Source organism: Prionailurus bengalensis, chromosome B2 (genome assembly GCF_016509475.1).
Source record: "Prionailurus bengalensis isolate Pbe53 chromosome B2, Fcat_Pben_1.1_paternal_pri, whole genome shotgun sequence".
NCBI classification, from domain to species: domain Eukaryota; kingdom Metazoa; phylum Chordata; class Mammalia; order Carnivora; family Felidae; genus Prionailurus; species Prionailurus bengalensis.
In genome coordinates, this window is record NC_057349.1 from 5,577,668 (window position 1) to 5,595,012 (window position 17,345).

The window sequence follows — 17,345 nt, forward strand, 5'->3', positions numbered from 1 at the left end:
TCTAGGTGTGTGAATGACGGGCAGTGAGCTGCATGGAGAGAACGTCTTTGGTCAGTAATTCCAAAGTCACAAACTTAGTTTTTAACAGAAGGATTCATTTACTCCTTCCTTTAATTAATTGGGTCCCTGGAGAATGTACATGTTTTTAAGATCATTAGCCGCTTGGCTCTGAGTGGGGGTGGGAGAGAAGCAGCTAGGGGAGACCCAGCTCAGGGCTTTGGGAATCACTGCGGAGTCAGCGGGAAAAGCACCCTCAAATTCGTGATACGGATCAAAGGGGATGCAGAACTGGGTTTTTATGAATTCATTTCTCACCAGGCTTTCTAGGAATTGCTCTACTGCATGAGGAAGGGGAGTGCGGGAGGTGGCCTGATAGAGTTTAGTTAAAAAAAAATTAAAAGCGGGACGGAAAGCTACCAGAGTCTGCACAGGGGGCCCCTGCTGGTGTGTAAGTGCCTAGCGCAGCCGCATCCACCCTGTGGTAGGGAGTGCGAGTGGTGAGGGCTTCTGGGCTCATGCAGGCCCTTCCAGAGCCCCAGAGGAATGCCCCGTGCAGAGCTGGAGGAGACCAGAAAGCCATTCCTTACACGAACGCCTAGTGCTGGGAGAATCACAGATGCGAGCAAATGGAGAGTAATTTTAGCGTGCAGTTCTAGCCTTGAAAACAGAAGGAAGATATGCGTGGATGATGTTAAATTCTGTTCACAGTGGAAACACACCCCATCATATGGGAGGCTGTGGTGTAGCAGCCGGGGCGCCCCGCGTAGTGTCAGGGTGCCCCCTAGTGGCAGATGTGCGAACTCAGAGATTTGAAAACTAAAACCAGAGGCTAAAAGTTGTTCTTGTTTATTATTACCATGTGGCTATTACATCTTGTGATGAGTAGTTTACAGATTTCAATATTATAATTGGTAAAGTTCTGGTAAAAAAAAAACAATATGATTATCCGTGTATCCCAAAGTCATCGTGAAGCAAGATAAGGTCCAGATGTTTCCAAAGCTCTATTTTGCCTTTTGGGAAACTGAGTCCAGGATGGATAAAAGGGCTTTTTTTTTTGGGGGGGGGACACTTGCCATTACCAGATTCACAAGTGAGAGAAATGCCAGCCTGATTCTGGGTCTACTTTCCTGCTTAGAAGTCTCCCTTTGGGGTGCGTCTCTGAAAGACACGCATGGCAGAGGCTGTCGCGTGAGGCAGATCCCTCGCGAAACTTGGTGTTTTATGGCCTCTGTGCCTTTGGCACCTGTTCATGGGGACTGGGAATGCGTTTCCTGTGGTCATGAGTTGAGTGGCCCTTATTGGAAAGAGCCGAGGGAACTATTTAAAAAAATCCCAGTTTCAGTAGAGTGAGGGGAGATGGAAGGGTTCTTTTCAGTTCTTTTGCTTATTTGAGCCAGCAGATTGCTTTTCCTGTCGGATACACTGATGTGTGTGGGGGCAAGAGGCAGGGCAGTGGTCGAGATACCGCACGGGGTCCAGTGTTTGCATAGGACATGCTGTAAAATCAGGCTGCTTCTTGACTCCTTGTTCTCAGGCATGTTGACCCAATTTGTCACTTGCAGGTGGTCTTTTCAGGGATTCATGCCATATTAGAAATATTTGTAGTGCCTTGGCATCTGGCAGCTTCGTGTAGAAAAACCAGACCTGGGTAACCGTGAGAGAGTTAATCCCCTTTATCTGTGAAATGGTGACAGTGATACCATATTTGCGTCAAGTGGGTACTTAGAATGTAAGAAAGTACTCAACAATACTGCTTTTTCTGTACAAGATAGCAAACCTCCCCTCTTACCTATGCCCCCCCCCCCAATAGCCACAACTCTCTATTTATGTATCTATGTTATAAGTCACGTGTGGAAGTCTCAGAAAAGAAAGGAAGATCCCTGAGAATGCAGGCTGGTGCTTCCATAATTGGATACGTGGATGTCGGTTTCCAAAGCTGTGCCTTATATTGTTGGAAGTCACCAGCCTTTCTTGATGCTCCCAAATCGCCCTTTTGAGTGTCCTGATCAGTAACGTAGTATATCAGAACTTCCTGTATAGTTTACAAGAGAGCTGGTTTTTAAAATCGTGTGAATCTCAGGCACTGCAGGATGGGGCTTCTATTTCTCCCTTGTGAAAATGACTTCTCCCAGACAGCTGTAAAAGGCCATCCTGCCAAGATTCAGAGAGGTTCTTCTACATTCAGCTTTGTTTTAATCCTCAGAAGTTCAACAGCATCTCTGAACATTCCAGTAGGCTTGCTAGAAGGGTTACTTCAGTCATCCAAGGCTTTTAAAGTTTTAAAATCTCGGATGGATGGACTCGATTGAAAATAGGTGGGGATATGAGGCCTGGCTGATGGTTTCGGAATCTCTACTTAATCATGTTACCTGTCTGTCTCTCTGCCAGGCAGCCTATGGCCTTGTGAGAAAGAATCATTGGAGAAAAGGAAAGAAAAAAACCAACAACTCTGGTTGCTGTTAATGCAATAATTAAATGGAAACGTATGTTTAAATTGCAGCTGGAATAGGAAATTAAATTATGCAAAGGAGTGTTATAGATTTGGACAAGTTTTCATACTGTTAATAAATCTATGCATAATTCATTTTCTTGTAGGCTACGACAAAGTAGCATAAATAACTTCATTTGTAAGGCTGTGAATATTTCTACCCATAATTGGGTGATGGCTAAAACCATTTAAATGCTTCTGGATGGCTGAATATATAAATGTTTAAAATGAGCAGTTATAATAGGTTTCTAGGCAGATTTGTTTATTTAATATTACTACATTTATTTTCAGATCCTAGCATGGTACAGATGTTGCATAAAGATTTCACCCAATATGGTGTGAGTTCAATACGATTTTTAAGAAAAAGAGACTAACTCTGCTCTTGGAAGAAGCACTCTGATGCTCACTGAGTAAATACTGCCTGACAGGCGCTGTACTAGTTATTTTATAAGTGTTACCATTTCCTTCTCGTGATGGACCTGAAGGCAGGTACGTTGGCCCCACGCAACTGCTGAGGAACCAGGATCAAAGAAGCCAGGAGTTAGTTAGCCCAGGGTCCCCTCGGTGGTTAGTGGCAGAGCAGTGGCTCTGAGCCAGGTGCTTTGGTCTCTGGAACTTTTATTCTTTCTACCACCTGCAGCCTCACGCTTTCTGCATGCAGGTGGGCTTAGCACCTGAGCACCAAAGGGACCAAGGTGCTCTTGGTAGGAGGGAGTTTCTTGCCGTAGGCATGGCCAAGCAGTGACAGAGTACGAACACAGCTGTTCGGTGGGTGCGTGTGGTAGCCACCCCTGTGGTGGGTTATGTGCCCCTGTCCCCCCGCCCCCGCCCCGGGAGCCGTTCTCAGGCCAGTGACGGGAGCCCTCGAAACTCAACCTCACCTGCGTGATAAGGAGCCTGCTTTGCAGATGCAGAGTCTTCATCTCCAGAGGCTCCGCCGAATGTGTGACAGTTGGTGGCTGCCTTTGCCCAGGTGTGGTCTTAAGCCGCTGTGTCTGTGTCACTCTGGATTTGTGATCTCCAGGGAGCGTGGCAGTCGCCGGCGGATGAGTACGGATTTGAGGATTTTTACAAGCATAGTGTGTGTGTCCTTGGATGATGACACCTGCACATTCACGGTGACCGCTGGTTGAGGAGGCGTCTCTAGACCGGTGAATCAAACTGAAGGCTGTCGCGATTCCTCAGCCAACAGATAGCTGCTGCTTTTTCCAGAAGTCACAGGAGGGAGAGGATGGTTAAGGCAGCGGCTTGCTGGCTCCATGACCTCATTGCTTCCTCTTTGCAACGGCGCGACACAGCGCCTGTCTCCCAGGGTTGTGAGGATTGAAATAATTTTCTGGAATGTCTGGTACATGTTACGTATTCAACACTTTTTAGCTATTATTTTTGTTCTCCTGCCTCTGTTAGACCCTTCCTGTGGCATTTGGAGAAGTTAACGTGGATATTAAGGTGGAGAGCAGGGACTCAGCAGAAGCCATTCGTCTCCCGCCCCTGCCCCTGCCCTGTTTACTGCTGGTTAATGACTCGTATGGACTAGGAGTTGCTTTGGGATTTCGTTAGCCAATGGTAAGGGTCTCCAATCTTTTGCCACTTAGGGAAATGATCGTCAGTCCAAGTCAACAGTTGGATCCAGCGACAACACATCCCCTCAGCCCCCGAAGAGGAAAGGGAAAAAAGAAGAAGTGAATTTGGAAAAACCCAAAAAAGGGAAACAAAATGTAAAGTTAAAGAATTCACCACAGATAGTTCCAGACAGCGGTAAGTTTGTCCTTCCTGCTATTACATTGTTTTTATTGTTTATCCTCTCAAGGCTATGATACGATTTTGATTCTTTTTTTTTTTTTTTTTTTTTAATTTTTTTTTTTTCAACGTTTATTTATTTTGGGGACAGAGAGAGACAGAGCATGAACGGGGGAGGGGCAGAGAGAGAGGGAGACACAGAATCGGAAACAGGCTCCAGGCTCCGAGCCATCAGCCCAGAGCCTGACGCGGGGCTCGAACTCACGGACCGCGAGATCGTGACCTGGCTGAAGTCGGACGCCTAACCGACTGAGCCACCCAGGCGCCCCCGATTTTGATTCTTAAATAGATCTGTTTCTCTGGACCCGCAGAAGATACTCCTGACCATCACATGGGAGAGTTTTCCAAGGAAGAATCTTTTTGTGTACAAGATTCTTCTGTTTTTCCTGCTAAGTTTCTGTTTATAGTTAGAGGTCGTGTACAAGGACGTGGGTTCTGAGATAAAATATTTCTTGTGGTGGTCTTAAAGAAAAAGGTAAATTTTGTCATCCTTTTCTTCTGTTGAAAGGGCTTGATTGACGTTTTGACCAACTACTGTTGACATTGGTCTCTCTCTCGTGTGTCTACAACCCTCATCCACATCGATCATGAGTTACTGTCAGTCACAGCTTCCTTTCTCCGAAAAGATGTTTTACTAATTTTACTGATACCCAAGAGGATACTACAAAACTTTGCCAGTAGACAGTATGTACCCAAACTGGTTCTGTATCTTGCATTAACAGATACAGAAATAATTCTAAAATACATTCTAAAAAAATAAATAATTCAAAAATAAAATAATTCTAAAAAAATTCTAAAAAATAATTCTAAAAAAATTTTCATCGGTACGAAATTTGTGCAGTCAGATTGTGAACTTTCACGGTGGTTTTGGGAAGGTGGGCTCTTTTTGGCCTCATCCCATGCATAGTGTCAGCGGGGTGAGCCTGCGGGCGTGGAGGGCTGGCCGGGCCACTGCTCCCCACTCACCCCGGGATCCACTCACATGCCCGCAAGGGGCCGGGCTGGGCACCCAGGAAGACGAGGGATGGGCCGTGGTTTCGAGTTCCTGGCCAGCGCTCTGTCTTCCACCTGGGAGCTTCAGCTTATTTTGAGGTCGACGCGCAGAGTCACATTAGAATTCCGGCTAACGTGGGCCCCACAGCTGAGGGGACGCGGGAACTTATAGGGGTCCACACGATGTGGTCCCCGTGGTGGAAGAGTTGTCGGGAAGCCGCATGAGACTAAAGAAACAGGCTGCCTGAGTGAGCCAGTGACAGAGGAGACAATGGAGGGGGCTTGACCTCTTGAAGGTTTCGGTGACAGAAGACCAGCTGGGGACGGGGAGTCCTAGATTCTGGTTACAGTTCTGCTATGGACCTCGGCCAAGTCACTTAACTTTTGGGGGCCCCATAAGCTATCTACAAAATGTGGGTTCGTGATAAGGTTTTGTGTCAGGGGCACCTGGGTGACTTAGTGAAGCATCTGACTCTGTTTTTTTTTTTTTTTTTTTTTTAAGTTTATTTATTTATCCTGAGGGTGGGGGAGGGGCAGAGAGCGAGGGAGAGAGAGAAAATCCCAAGCAGGCTGCGCACTGTCAGCGAGGAGCCCGATGCCGGGTTTGAACTCTCACCGTGTGATCATGACCTAAGCCAAAGTCAGACACCCAGCTGAATGAACTACCCAGGTGCTCCAAGCATCGACCTCTTGATCTCAGCTCAGGTCTTGATCTCAGGGTCGTGAGTTCAAGTCCCACATTGGGCTTCACACTGGGTGTGACACTTACTTAAAAAAAAAAAAAAAGGATCTTGCTTTCAAGTTTGCTTTTGTTTTAAGTTTGTATAATCTCTTTTGGTGACTATGAAACAGGGGAGGCCAAGGTAAAACATAGTCAACAAATGTTTAGTGAATGTGTGCTTGATGGCAGGCACCAAACAAAGAAAGCTAGCCTACAAACATGGCATTCCATGTTCATGAGCATTAAAAATAAGAGGCTTTATGTCAGTCATTACACTAGATGGTGAAGCCCCCTGTGCTGTGTCTTCCTACCAGTTGTATTGTTTTTATTCCTAACACCAGGCACAGATCTGATAGGAGACAGTAAATATTGGTGAATGAACGTTGGACATCCCAACATAGATCAGTCTCTGTAATACTTTGAAACCCATGATGAAGTAGGACCTCTTTTAAACTTTCACAGATATTTTTTACTAAAGGCTTTTGGAAAATGTTACTTGCTTATTTTCTCAGAGGCTCTTCTTAGCCTGTGAAAAATCCCAGTTCCTCCCTCTAACCTACGTCTATTTTTATGTTATTTTAAATATTTTTAATGTTTATTTATTTTTGAGACCGAGAGACAGAGCACGAGTAGGGGAGGGGCAGAGAGAGAGAGAGAGAGACACGGAATCCCAAGCAGGCTCCAGGCTCTGAGCTGTGAGCACAGAGCCAGACGCGGAACTCAAACCCACAAACTGCGAGATCGTGACCTGAGCTGAAGTCAGACGCTTAATCAACTGAGCCACCCCATGTATATCCATTTAAAGTCTTTCAATTTAGTAGTTGTTTCTAAGAAGAAAGGGAACTTTTACCTTGTTTTTCTTCTGTGGGGAGACCTGGAATCACAAGTCTGTGTCAACAGTTCCCTCTTTCACTGGAAAGTGACCTTTATTAAAAAGTTAGATGATCGGGATTTTTGCTTTTGTAGAAATTTGCGGTTTCCAGCAATAACCGTATCGGCATGGGGATGAAAATAACCCGTTGAACGTTGAAGCGTGTCATTTCTTTTTAAAGCGCCAAGAGAAGGTAGAAACCCATGGTTGTTCTCCTGTGTTTGGAGAGCCTGGCTGGTGTTTTAGATAATTGCCCATGGTAAGTGTGTGTGTTCCAGGGACATGTTACAACGTGTGGGCCATAGGTTTCTAACCGCCAGATCTCACTGTTCCATGGAATGACGGCTAGTGTCTGTCAAGTGACGGTTTTGAGGAGTGGATTTTTTTCCCAGTAAGAAACTTACGTGACCCGTTTAAGTTTCTTCAGTACATATAAGCGTATATAAGAATTGAGATGAAGCATTTTGTGTCTTTTCATCTTGATAGAAAGAACATGTAACCTGGAAGATGAATCTTGGCTTCCCAAAACAATTTTTTCCAAGGAAAATGAAAAAAAAAAAAAAAGATTTTGTGCAGTTCACTAGATTAAATCATCCCTTGACAAGCAAAAGGATATTTGCATCAAGTCCATGCTTTTGAAAGTTGAGCCATTTCCCCCTATCAGATCTCCCTCCAGATGTCTTTGGCTATCAGAATTTTCCAGGTTATAGTAGTCAATCTCTCTCTCTTTTTTTGATTCCTTAAGTCAACTTTCATATTCATTTTTTATTGCTATGGCTTTTTGCTTTAATGTCATTTATCCTAGTAGTTAGAGCCAAGCCTTTGGATAGTCCTATCCCAAGGGAGCTCTTACTCTTTAGAAAAGTAAAAGCAAGAGGCACGGTAAGCAAAATGTATGGGAAGGTATGTGGTAAGTCAAGATGAGTGCAAAATGCAAGAATTTAATGCCATGTTGCATATTTGAAAGTTCCTGAGAGAGTAGATATGAAAAGTCCTCATTACAAGAAAAAGTGTTTTTTGTTTTTTGTTTTTTTTTGTAACTGGGTATGGTGACAGATGTTAACTACACTTACTGTGGTGATCCTTCTGTAGTATATATAAATACCGAGTAAAACACGCAAGCGAGAGTTTGATGTTAGAGATGAAACATTTTTCCCCCTACTTAGCGGTATTTTAAATTTGGAATTAAGTAATTGACTCAGTTTTCTTTCAAAGTGTTACGTTTTAGAGCGAGGATCAATGTCTAGTTCCTCTCCTATCATATGTTAAATTGTGCAAATTTTTGATCCAGTGATGGTCGCCTATATTCTATTCTCATGTTAGTTTCAAAAAAGAGGCTTGGTAGGCTGTCTTGATTTTCATTGTGATTAAGACTGTAGTCATACGTGTTGTCTTTTACTGTTGGTATTTGCTGATACTCGGGTTTCTGACGCTGTATGAATGAGCATTGCTAATGTCTGTCTGTAGATGGCAATCTGCCTCTAATTTTAGGTCTTTTGCTTTTGCTTTTCTTTCTCTCTCTCTCTCTCTCTTTTTTTTTTTCTTTCTGACTCTGTTTCTTTCCGTAATAGTAAAGCTTAATAATTCAAGCAGAGCTGTGACATATTTCTTCAGGGAAACAAATCCCATTTTCTTTTGGTAGCCAAGATGCAAACTAAGATTGGTTGGTGATTGATGAAGTTGGGTGTGAAATGCATTTTTAGTGCCGCATTTAAATACGAGCTTAACTGGCCGGCGTGATTTCCTTACACTTTCCACTTGATTTGCAGTGCCTTGAGATGCGTTTTAGAGGCAGTTAACTAGCTACACTTTCCACCATGAGCAAAGTAGTAATGATGATTGTTTTGAAATAGTATTTTGGGATTGATGATATTCATTGATATTTTAAATATTTTCTGCGTGAGAAAAATTACCGTCTTTAGAACCACTGGAACAGGAAGTATAGTGAATTTAGGGCTCCTTAGAAATCTCGGACAGGCTGCAGAGAAAATAGCCTGGTCTGTGTTGCTGTGGCTTATGTGGTATTGACAATCATAAACACTTTTTTTAAACGTTTATTTATTTTTGGGACAGAGAGAGACAGAGCATGAACGGGGAAGGGGCAGAGAGAGAGGGAGACACAGAATCGGAAACAGGCTCCAGGCTCTGAGCCATCAGCCCAGAGCCTGACGCGGGGCTCGAACTCACGGACCGCGAGATCGTGACCTGGCTGAAGTCGGACGCTTAACTGACTGCGCCACCCAGGCGCCCCTGCTTTTTTTAAAGCAGAGTTTTAAAATGTAAGCAAAAGCCAGACTTCTTGTTTCCTTCAAAGGATGTTTGATTCTGTTTGCGTGCTCTCTCTCTCGCTCTCTCTCTCTCTCTCTCTCTCTCTCTCTCTCTCTCGTATCTTCCTTGATGCAGCTCCTGGCTTATTCCCAGCATCATTCGGTGATCATTCCTAAGGAACTTGCCGTGTGGACTCCTGATGCATGATAGGGAGCAGGTGCGGGGCCGGGAGGAGATGTGTGAATGTCACGACCTTGCTGGCTGACTGCCCTTGAGCGGTCACACTCCTGAGTTTTCTAACAGCTACAACCTGCACACGGCTTGCTGTGTTGACCGGAGCACACAGCGTTCGTGCGGTTGGTCCGTCGTCCTCACGGTCTGATCCTGGGGCATGGGAATTGAGCTTTGGTCCAGCTGATGAACCAGCTCTGGCACTTGCGTGGTGGCTCCCCGTCACAGGGGCCTTTGGAGATGGGACAGGAAGCACGTTTCCGAATGTGCCCCCCCCCGCCCCCCAAGCCTCACCCTCTGTGGGGGATCGTGTATTTGAAGAACGCACGTGAGAAGGCGCCAGGGTGAGTTTGCGAAACAGGGCGCCGGTCACGTTTAAGAAGCTGTGCTAAGGTTCAGGATTGCTTGGTGTCTGGCTCTGTCCACTCCCCTTGTGACGGGGAAACGCAAGCTTTTCATTCCCTCCCTGACCGTGACTTACCTCGCGGACAGTGTGGACTGTGGGATCCGGGTCAAAGTTTACTACGTCCAGTACTCCTGTGATAAAGATGTGTAAGCAAGCCTTCTCCACATCTCAGTGACCCTCGTTGGGATGGCCTGTTGTCCGACGGAATTCTAGCACAGAGAGGATTTTGGTAATTTCTTGGAAGTCTTGTTTTGGGCCCCAAATTCTAATAAACTAGTTTGGGAATGTACATTTTGCTGTTCACCTCAGTACTGAGAGATTGGAAAATTCGAGGCTGGCTGAATACCAGTAAGATGTTTTGTCTTGGAGAGGAGAATCATTTTAAAAAAGAATCTTTTCATATCCTGCTTTCTTTCTTTTTAATGTTTATTTTTGAGAGAGAGAGAGAGAGAGAGAGAGAGAGAGAGAGAGAGAGAGAGAGAGTGTGTGAGCAGGGGAGAGGCAGAGAGTGAGGGGGAGACACAGAATCCAAAGCAGGTTCCAGGCTCTGAGCTGTCAGCACAGAGCCCAATGTGGGGTTTGAACTCACAAACCACAAGATCATGACCTGAGCCAAAGTCAGACGTTCAACCGACTGAGTCACCCAGGCGCCCCTTTATTTCCTGCTTTCTTTTTTTTTTTTTTTTTTTTAATTTTTTTTCAACGTTTATTTATTTTTGGGACAGAGAGAGACAGAGCATGAACGGGGGAGGGGCAGAGACAGAGGGAGACATAGAATCGGAAACAGGCTCCAGGCTCTGAGCCATCAGCCCAGAGCCTGACGCGGGGCTCGAACTCACGGACCGCAAGATCGTGACCTGGCTGAAGTCGGACGCTTAACCGACTGCGCCACCCAGGCGCCCCTATTTCCTGCTTTCTTACACACCTTATACACTGGAAGGAAAATCACTCTGAGAGAAGCATTCTTTCACAGCTCACGGAGGGTTGAGGCCTCTGCAGGAAACCTCTTTTGGGGACTGTTTTCTTTTCTTTTTTTTTGTAGCCCAGGGATGGGGTGTGAAGTTACTTTTTTGTTTTCACGAGGAAGAGTCTGTAAGCTCTTGAGTTACATAGATGTTTCCAAACCTTTGGAAGATTTTACTCCACAAAGTTGTGTATAACCCGTAAAGCACTTTATTTCTCACTCCAGACTCCTGTGTGCATGCAGGTTCCCTGCCGTGTGCACTAACGTGTCTAGTGGGAAGGCGAGCTGGGAGATCCGTTTCAGAATGCCAGGGACCCATGTTACCCTGCTGCTGAAGCATGGAGAACTGCCCTCAGTCAAATTTCTGGCGTCCACCAAAGAGGGTGAGGGCAGGGATCCAGCTAACTGGGTGTGGGTCTGAGGAAGAATGCAAAGTTTGGGGGGCGGACACTGAGGCCTGGGATTAGGTGCTTTTATTATCTGATCCTCTTTGAAGAGGAGGGTGTTGGGATTGCGTCATCTTTACTTTTCCCCCTAGCTTCAGGCTTTGGCTTACCAACCTCCCTTCTCGTAGATGCCGCCCTTTATTGTAAGCAGGGCTCATTTCTTCTTGGCCCATCAGAGGCCCCAACAGATTCACAGTATTTCCTTGATTCCACTGCCTCCAGAGTTAGCTGTGAACGTTTCTGTAGCATACTCTAGAGAAGACGTGGGTCTGCACCAATGGTGAACTTCTGGCTCACAAGAGACTCCTGCTTTTCCAGAAGAAGCTAAAACTGGGTTACCCCTTCTGGGCGTTTCATCACAAGTCTGTGGTAGGGCCCAGCCTGGGGCTTGGCTGGGGGCAGGTCTCCTGTCAGGAATGTCTGTGCTGATCGCTGGTGGTGACAGGGAAGGTGGGGGGAGAAGAAACAGCCACTGCTCTTCCCAGCTCCCCATTTCTTCTGCTAGTGTGTAATGAGGCAAGACCAGGAAGGGCCTGGTCCTCGAGGGCATCAGCAACTCCTCAGCCTCCAGTCTCCTGTGAGGCACAGCAAGCACCCAGAGCAACACTTAGCATTAGTTGTGTGTGTGTGTGTGTGTGTGTGTGTGTGTGTGTGTGTCCATCCATTATGCCTACATCCGTGGTAACTATTGCAATCAAAGCCTACACGTTCCAAACCCTGATTAATGGCTCAGTTCTGACACCCACGCTTCTGAAAATCTCAGTAGTAGATTTTAACCTGATATTATTTATAAGCTTCATCTACAAATCCTCAAAATTAAATCAATGACATGTCCCTAGTTTTACAAATGGGAGAAGAAGAGGAGAAGCCCATTTGCCCAGAGTCAGAGTCTTACCAATGCCCAGAGATTTCTGGAAATTGCCACGCTGACCCACTGCTGGCTGAAAGGCGGGCGTACCTGTGGGGTTATGTGTGGGACCACGACGCCCCGTGAGTCTAGGGGGAAGAGTGAGGGGGCTTCAGTGCGGAGGGGCTCTGACTGGTCTCCCTTCCATTTGGTGGTGAGAGTGTGCGTGGATGGCAGTTGACCTTGAAGCTTACCTGAGAGAATGTGAGGGATTCCCACCTTTCTTCACTTCCATTCCTCAGTATTTCACATCCCCTTTGTAAATGGGAGTGACTGATTGGAGCCCTTTTTGTTTTGTGGGTGGGAGGAGCGAGTTATTATTAACGAGATTTTTAGCAACATGGTGTGATGGTGGGTTTTCCCCACCACGTTCAGACCTACTGCTTCGGGGTTTGGGAACCCTTTGAAGCTGACCTCTAGTTTATGTATCAGATGACCAAATATTGTTATTATTATTATTACTATTTAAATATTTAGTTGGTTTCTGGGACTTAAACTCTTGCAACCCATGCCCTTCTTAGCATGTGAGCTTCCTTCACCGGGTTTCGTGAACACCCTGCCTGAGGAGCCCCGCCCCCTTTCCAAGAATACGCAGTTCCTTTCTTGAGTAAACACTGACTGAGTGCTTACTGTGTACCACACATTTTCCAGTCAGCAGGCCCCCTCCCTTCGCTGTCCTCTGTGCTAACTGCTCAGCACTAGCACATTTTCTTCCGGGAGCCATAATTATACCTGTACCAGGAAATTGCTCTCGACAGAGCAGAAGCAATTCCCTTCCCCCTTCAGTGACCAAGCTCCACTTTCCACTAGTAAATGCCAGAATATGTGTATGTCCTGTGCATTGATGTGCTTTTCCGTCTTGGTACCAAGCCTCTGTATCCATTTTGTCCACGTAGAAGATAGCGTTTTTGCGTAAATGCGTTTAGTATGGTGACTGGAACAGTGGCTGAATACTACTTGGTACCACAAGATGGGGGAGGGACCTTTCTCCACTCCCATAATACACCGGGACTCCTTTGTACAATGTGGCCTGTTTTATGTATGAACTCTATTTTTTTTTTTAATTTTTTTTTTTAACATTTATTTATTTTTGAGACAGAGAGAGACAGAGCATGAACGGGGGAGGGTCAGAGAGAGAGGGAGACACAGGATCTGAAACAGGCTCCAGGCTCCGAGCGGTCAGCACAGAGCCCGACGCGGGGCTCGAACTCACGGACCGCGAGATCGTGACCTGGCTGAAGTCGGACGCTTAACCGACTGAGCCACCCAGGCGCCCCATTTTTTTTTTAATTTTTTAAATTTATTTTTGGGACAGAGAGAGACAGAGCATGAACGGGGGAGGGGCAGAGAGAGAGGGAGACACAGAGTCGGAAACAGGCTCCAGGCTCCGAGCCATCAGCCCAGAGCCCAACGCGGGGCTCGAACTCACGGACCGCGAGATCGTGACCTGGCTGAAGTCGGACGCTTAACCGACTGCGCCACCCAGGCTCCCCTGAACTCTATTTTTATGCTTTCAGTTACCCTCCTGGTTTTCGAAATAAGACATAGCCTGTGTTGCAAATCACCACGTAGCATGCCATCACCATGGGGACAAGGATAAACAGCAAATACCTACAAAGTACTTTTGAGCTCTGTAGGTTTAAAGCTACCCATTTAGTCTTTTCCAAAAAATTTTTTTTTAATGTTTATTTTTGAGAGAGTGTGAGCAGGGGAGGGCAAAGGGGGAGGGAGACACAGAATCCGAAGCAGGCTCCAGGCTCTGAGCTGTCAGCACAGAGCCTGACGTGGGGCTCAAACCAACAAACTGCGAGATCATGACCTGAGCTGAAGTTGGGCGCTCAACCGACTGAGCCACCCGGGCGCCCCTCATTTAGTCTTATTTTATATAACTGGATGGTGATACCAAATTGTTTCTATGAAATTGGGCAAGGTGTCCTCCTTTAAAAAACTTTATCTTTTTTAAGTTTATTTATTTTGAGAAAGAGTGAGTGGGCAGGGGAGAGGCCAAGGGAGAAAGAGAATCCCAAGCAGGCTCTGCACTGTCAGCACGGAGCCCATTGTGGGGCTCAGACTCACAAACGGGGAGATCATGACCCGACCTGAAATCAAGAGTTGGACGCTTAATCGACTGAGCTACCCAGGTGCCCCATCCTTCCTTTTAAAATGCTGTACCGAAAGCCGCTTTCCGTGGGGAGCAAAGCTGGCAGGTACCCCCCGCCCAAGTTAAAAGCACACGTCTGTCACCTTTGCACTGACTGCCGCTGGCTTCATCCCAGGCTTTATTGTGCTTAATGGTAAGGGTACTGTCCTAAAGGGGCAGGCATTTTATGGAGGGTGCCTGTGCCGCGGTGAGAAGCAGGCGTCCTCCACCCAGATCGTCGAGGACAGCTCCTGTAGCCTTGGTGATGCAGCCCACCGCTTCATGACTCCTCTCATCGCCTGGAGCTTCTGGGTGACTTTAAGGTAGGGGCTCTTACCCAGGGAAGTTACTGTCACTTCGTAAAGTGGGTTCCATGGAACAGTTCAGGAGCCCATGAACTGGGCTCCTAACCGACGCTTCTTGTAGTAGGAGTTCCAAGCCCAAATATCAATTCGGGAGACGTTGGATTATACAGACTTGAGCCGTCGTCTTGGCTACAGGATTCCACAGAGCCCTTCTTCCGACTTTGGATGCCGTAGGGGAGCACACAGATCTGGTGGGAGAATTGCTCTCCAGGGCACAACATGGGGAGCACGGGGGTGCTCGGACAGGCAGTGTTGTCACCCGTTGCAGGGCAGAGGAGGATTTCTGAGGAGGAGTCAATGAGACCCCTTCTCTTGGTGTGGTTCTGATCGGAGAAAGAGCTAACGTAGGCGGCTCAGGTTTTCTGAGTGTTTACTCTGCGCCAGGGACGGGACTGAGCGCTTCAGGTTTGCAGTCTCATTAATCTTACGATCAGCCCCGTGACACAAGTGCCGTTGTTATTATTACCATCATCCCCATTGTACTGATAAAGGAGCCCAAACGCCGAAGGGTTAAGAAGTTTGCATGCGACCACACAAGCAGCCCACGGTGGAGGCTCGGACCCGCTGCTGGGTCTGTTGTAGGATGCCGTCTGGGGGCCTGTGTGACCTCATGTCACGGCAGGAAACCCTGGATCCTGAGCTCCTCAGCGCTATCGTCTGCTGTCCCATCGAGTGTGAGTTCACAATGGCGTGTGTGCACATAGGGCCAGCGATGTTTACTAGCGATGGGAAAATAAAATCGACAGCACGCTTTCAAAAGCCCTCGTGTTCAGACAGATGGAGGAGCTGGGAGCAGGGGCCAGGCCGCTGTTGTTTCACACCCTGCCTCACCATGTTCGCTTCCCTTACTGATTACGACGGAATTTAATGTGATTTCGTGGCCGTGGTGGAGAGGGTGCCACACCCTCACTGACCAGGATGGTGGCTCCAGGGTCAAAGAAGGGACATCCCATGCCCGTCTCAAGTCCGGCTGTAGACTGGAGGTTCCCGTGACCCTTCTGTGGGTTTGACGGTTTGCTAGGGAAGCCCGCGGAACTCAGGAAAATGGTTTACCTACCAGCTCACTGGTTTATTGTAAAGGGTACGACTCAGAAACAGCCAGATAGAAGAGATGCACAGGGCAAGGTGTGAGGGAGGGCGTGTGGGGCTTCTGTGCCCTTCTGGTACCTCCGTGGTTCACCATTTGGGAGCTCTCCAAACCTCTTTGTGTGGGGTTCTTTTAAGTAGAGGTTTTATTATGCAGGCATGATTGCGTCAGCCATCGCCATTAGCAATGACCTCAACCTCCAGCCCATCTGCCCTCGCTGGAGGTGTGGGAGTAGGGGATGGGACAGAAAGTTCGCAGCCCTGTAATCACGCGGTTGGTTCCCCAGCAAGGGGCCCCCGCCCGCAAGAGCTTTCTGAAAGTCACCTGAGTAGCTTAAAGTCAGATGTGGTTGGAAGGGCTTGTTATGAATAGCAAGACACTTTGTCACTTTTGCTCTGGAGCTGTTTTAGGAACAGGAGCTATTTGAGGACAAAAAACCAAATATTAAAAGGTGGTCACATTCCTCTTTATCACTTAGGAAATTAACAAGCATTTTAGGAGCTCTGTTCCAGGAACCACGGACAAGGCCAAAGTGTATTTTTTAGTCATTTATTTTATTTGAGAGAGAGTGCACACACGCATACACACGTACATGAGTGGGGAAGGGAGCGGGGGGGGGAGAGGAGGAGGAGGAGGAGGAGGAGGAGGAGAGAGAGAATATCCCAAGTACGCTCTGTGCTCAGGGTGGAGCCTGATGTGGGGCTCAATCCCTGGGATCATAACCTGAGTGGAAATCAGAAGTCGGATGCTCAGCCGACTGAGCCACCCAGACGCCTCCACCCCAAAGTGTATTTCTTACTATATGACAGTTTTACATTCAGCGTGTCTGAGAAAGTCTTCATTATACTCTCACATTTAATTTTTCGTTTGGACGGATGTAGAATTCTTGGCCGGAGATCCTTTTCACTCAGAGTTCTGAATGTATTTCTACACTTCCATTTTACTTCCATTGTGGCTGTTAGGAAATCTGATGCCATTCTCATTCCTGTTTATCTGGATTTCCCCAAAACTTTGCTTGCTAGGTGAGGATCTAAGAAATGGACTTGACTGCAAGTAGGTCATTTGGGAGGTTTTCACAGAAAGCATGGGCAGGTCTTACAGAAGAGAGGAGAGCTTATAAGGGGGGGGGTGTCACTCTTAAATAGGGTCCTTTGTGGGCAATTAGGGCTCAGTCCTGCCACAGAGAGTGTATGAGACACATCTCAGAATTGTCGGTGCAGGGGTAAGGACGCTGAGATGTCTGTCTGCTAATTCCTGTCCTTCATTGGTTGATGGTGGTCCTTGGAAGACTGACTCCCTGGTGCTCTGACCTGTCCACACTCAGGCTGAACGAGCTTCTGTGGCCAGAGAAAGGGCTCAGGCAGTCAGAAACTTGAGGTAGAAAGGCCTGGAAGTATATGGGAACTTCTCACCTAAGTGCAGCAGACTCCCGGGTTGGGCCAAGAGGATGAGAGCAGGGCAAGAGGAGGATTTCCTGGAGGTATGGGAATCTTCTAGAAGGCCTGCCATGGACTGGGAGCAGGAAAGTGTCACACTTGACGGTCTCTGATGGTAGACAGAGGAGACAGTCTTAAGAAATATGTAGGAGACAGAATGAATGTGACCTGAGGCCGCGTGGGAGGGGGTGAGACTCTAAGTGGGGCCCAAGGGGGCACGGA

At 47.1% G+C, this 17,345-nt stretch overlaps 1 protein-coding gene across 1 annotated transcript in view; it reads left to right on the forward strand.

Moving 5' to 3' along the window:
• DCDC2 (doublecortin domain containing 2) overlaps nucleotides 1-17,345 on the forward strand; it is a 168,412-nt gene that overhangs the window by 61,405 nt on the left and 89,662 nt on the right. Inside the window, exon 7 of the mRNA XM_043590707.1 lies at nucleotides 4,084-4,246. Within this exon, the coding sequence (XP_043446642.1) occupies nucleotides 4,084-4,246 (163 nt within the window). The remainder of the gene's footprint in view (nucleotides 1-4,083; nucleotides 4,247-17,345) is intronic.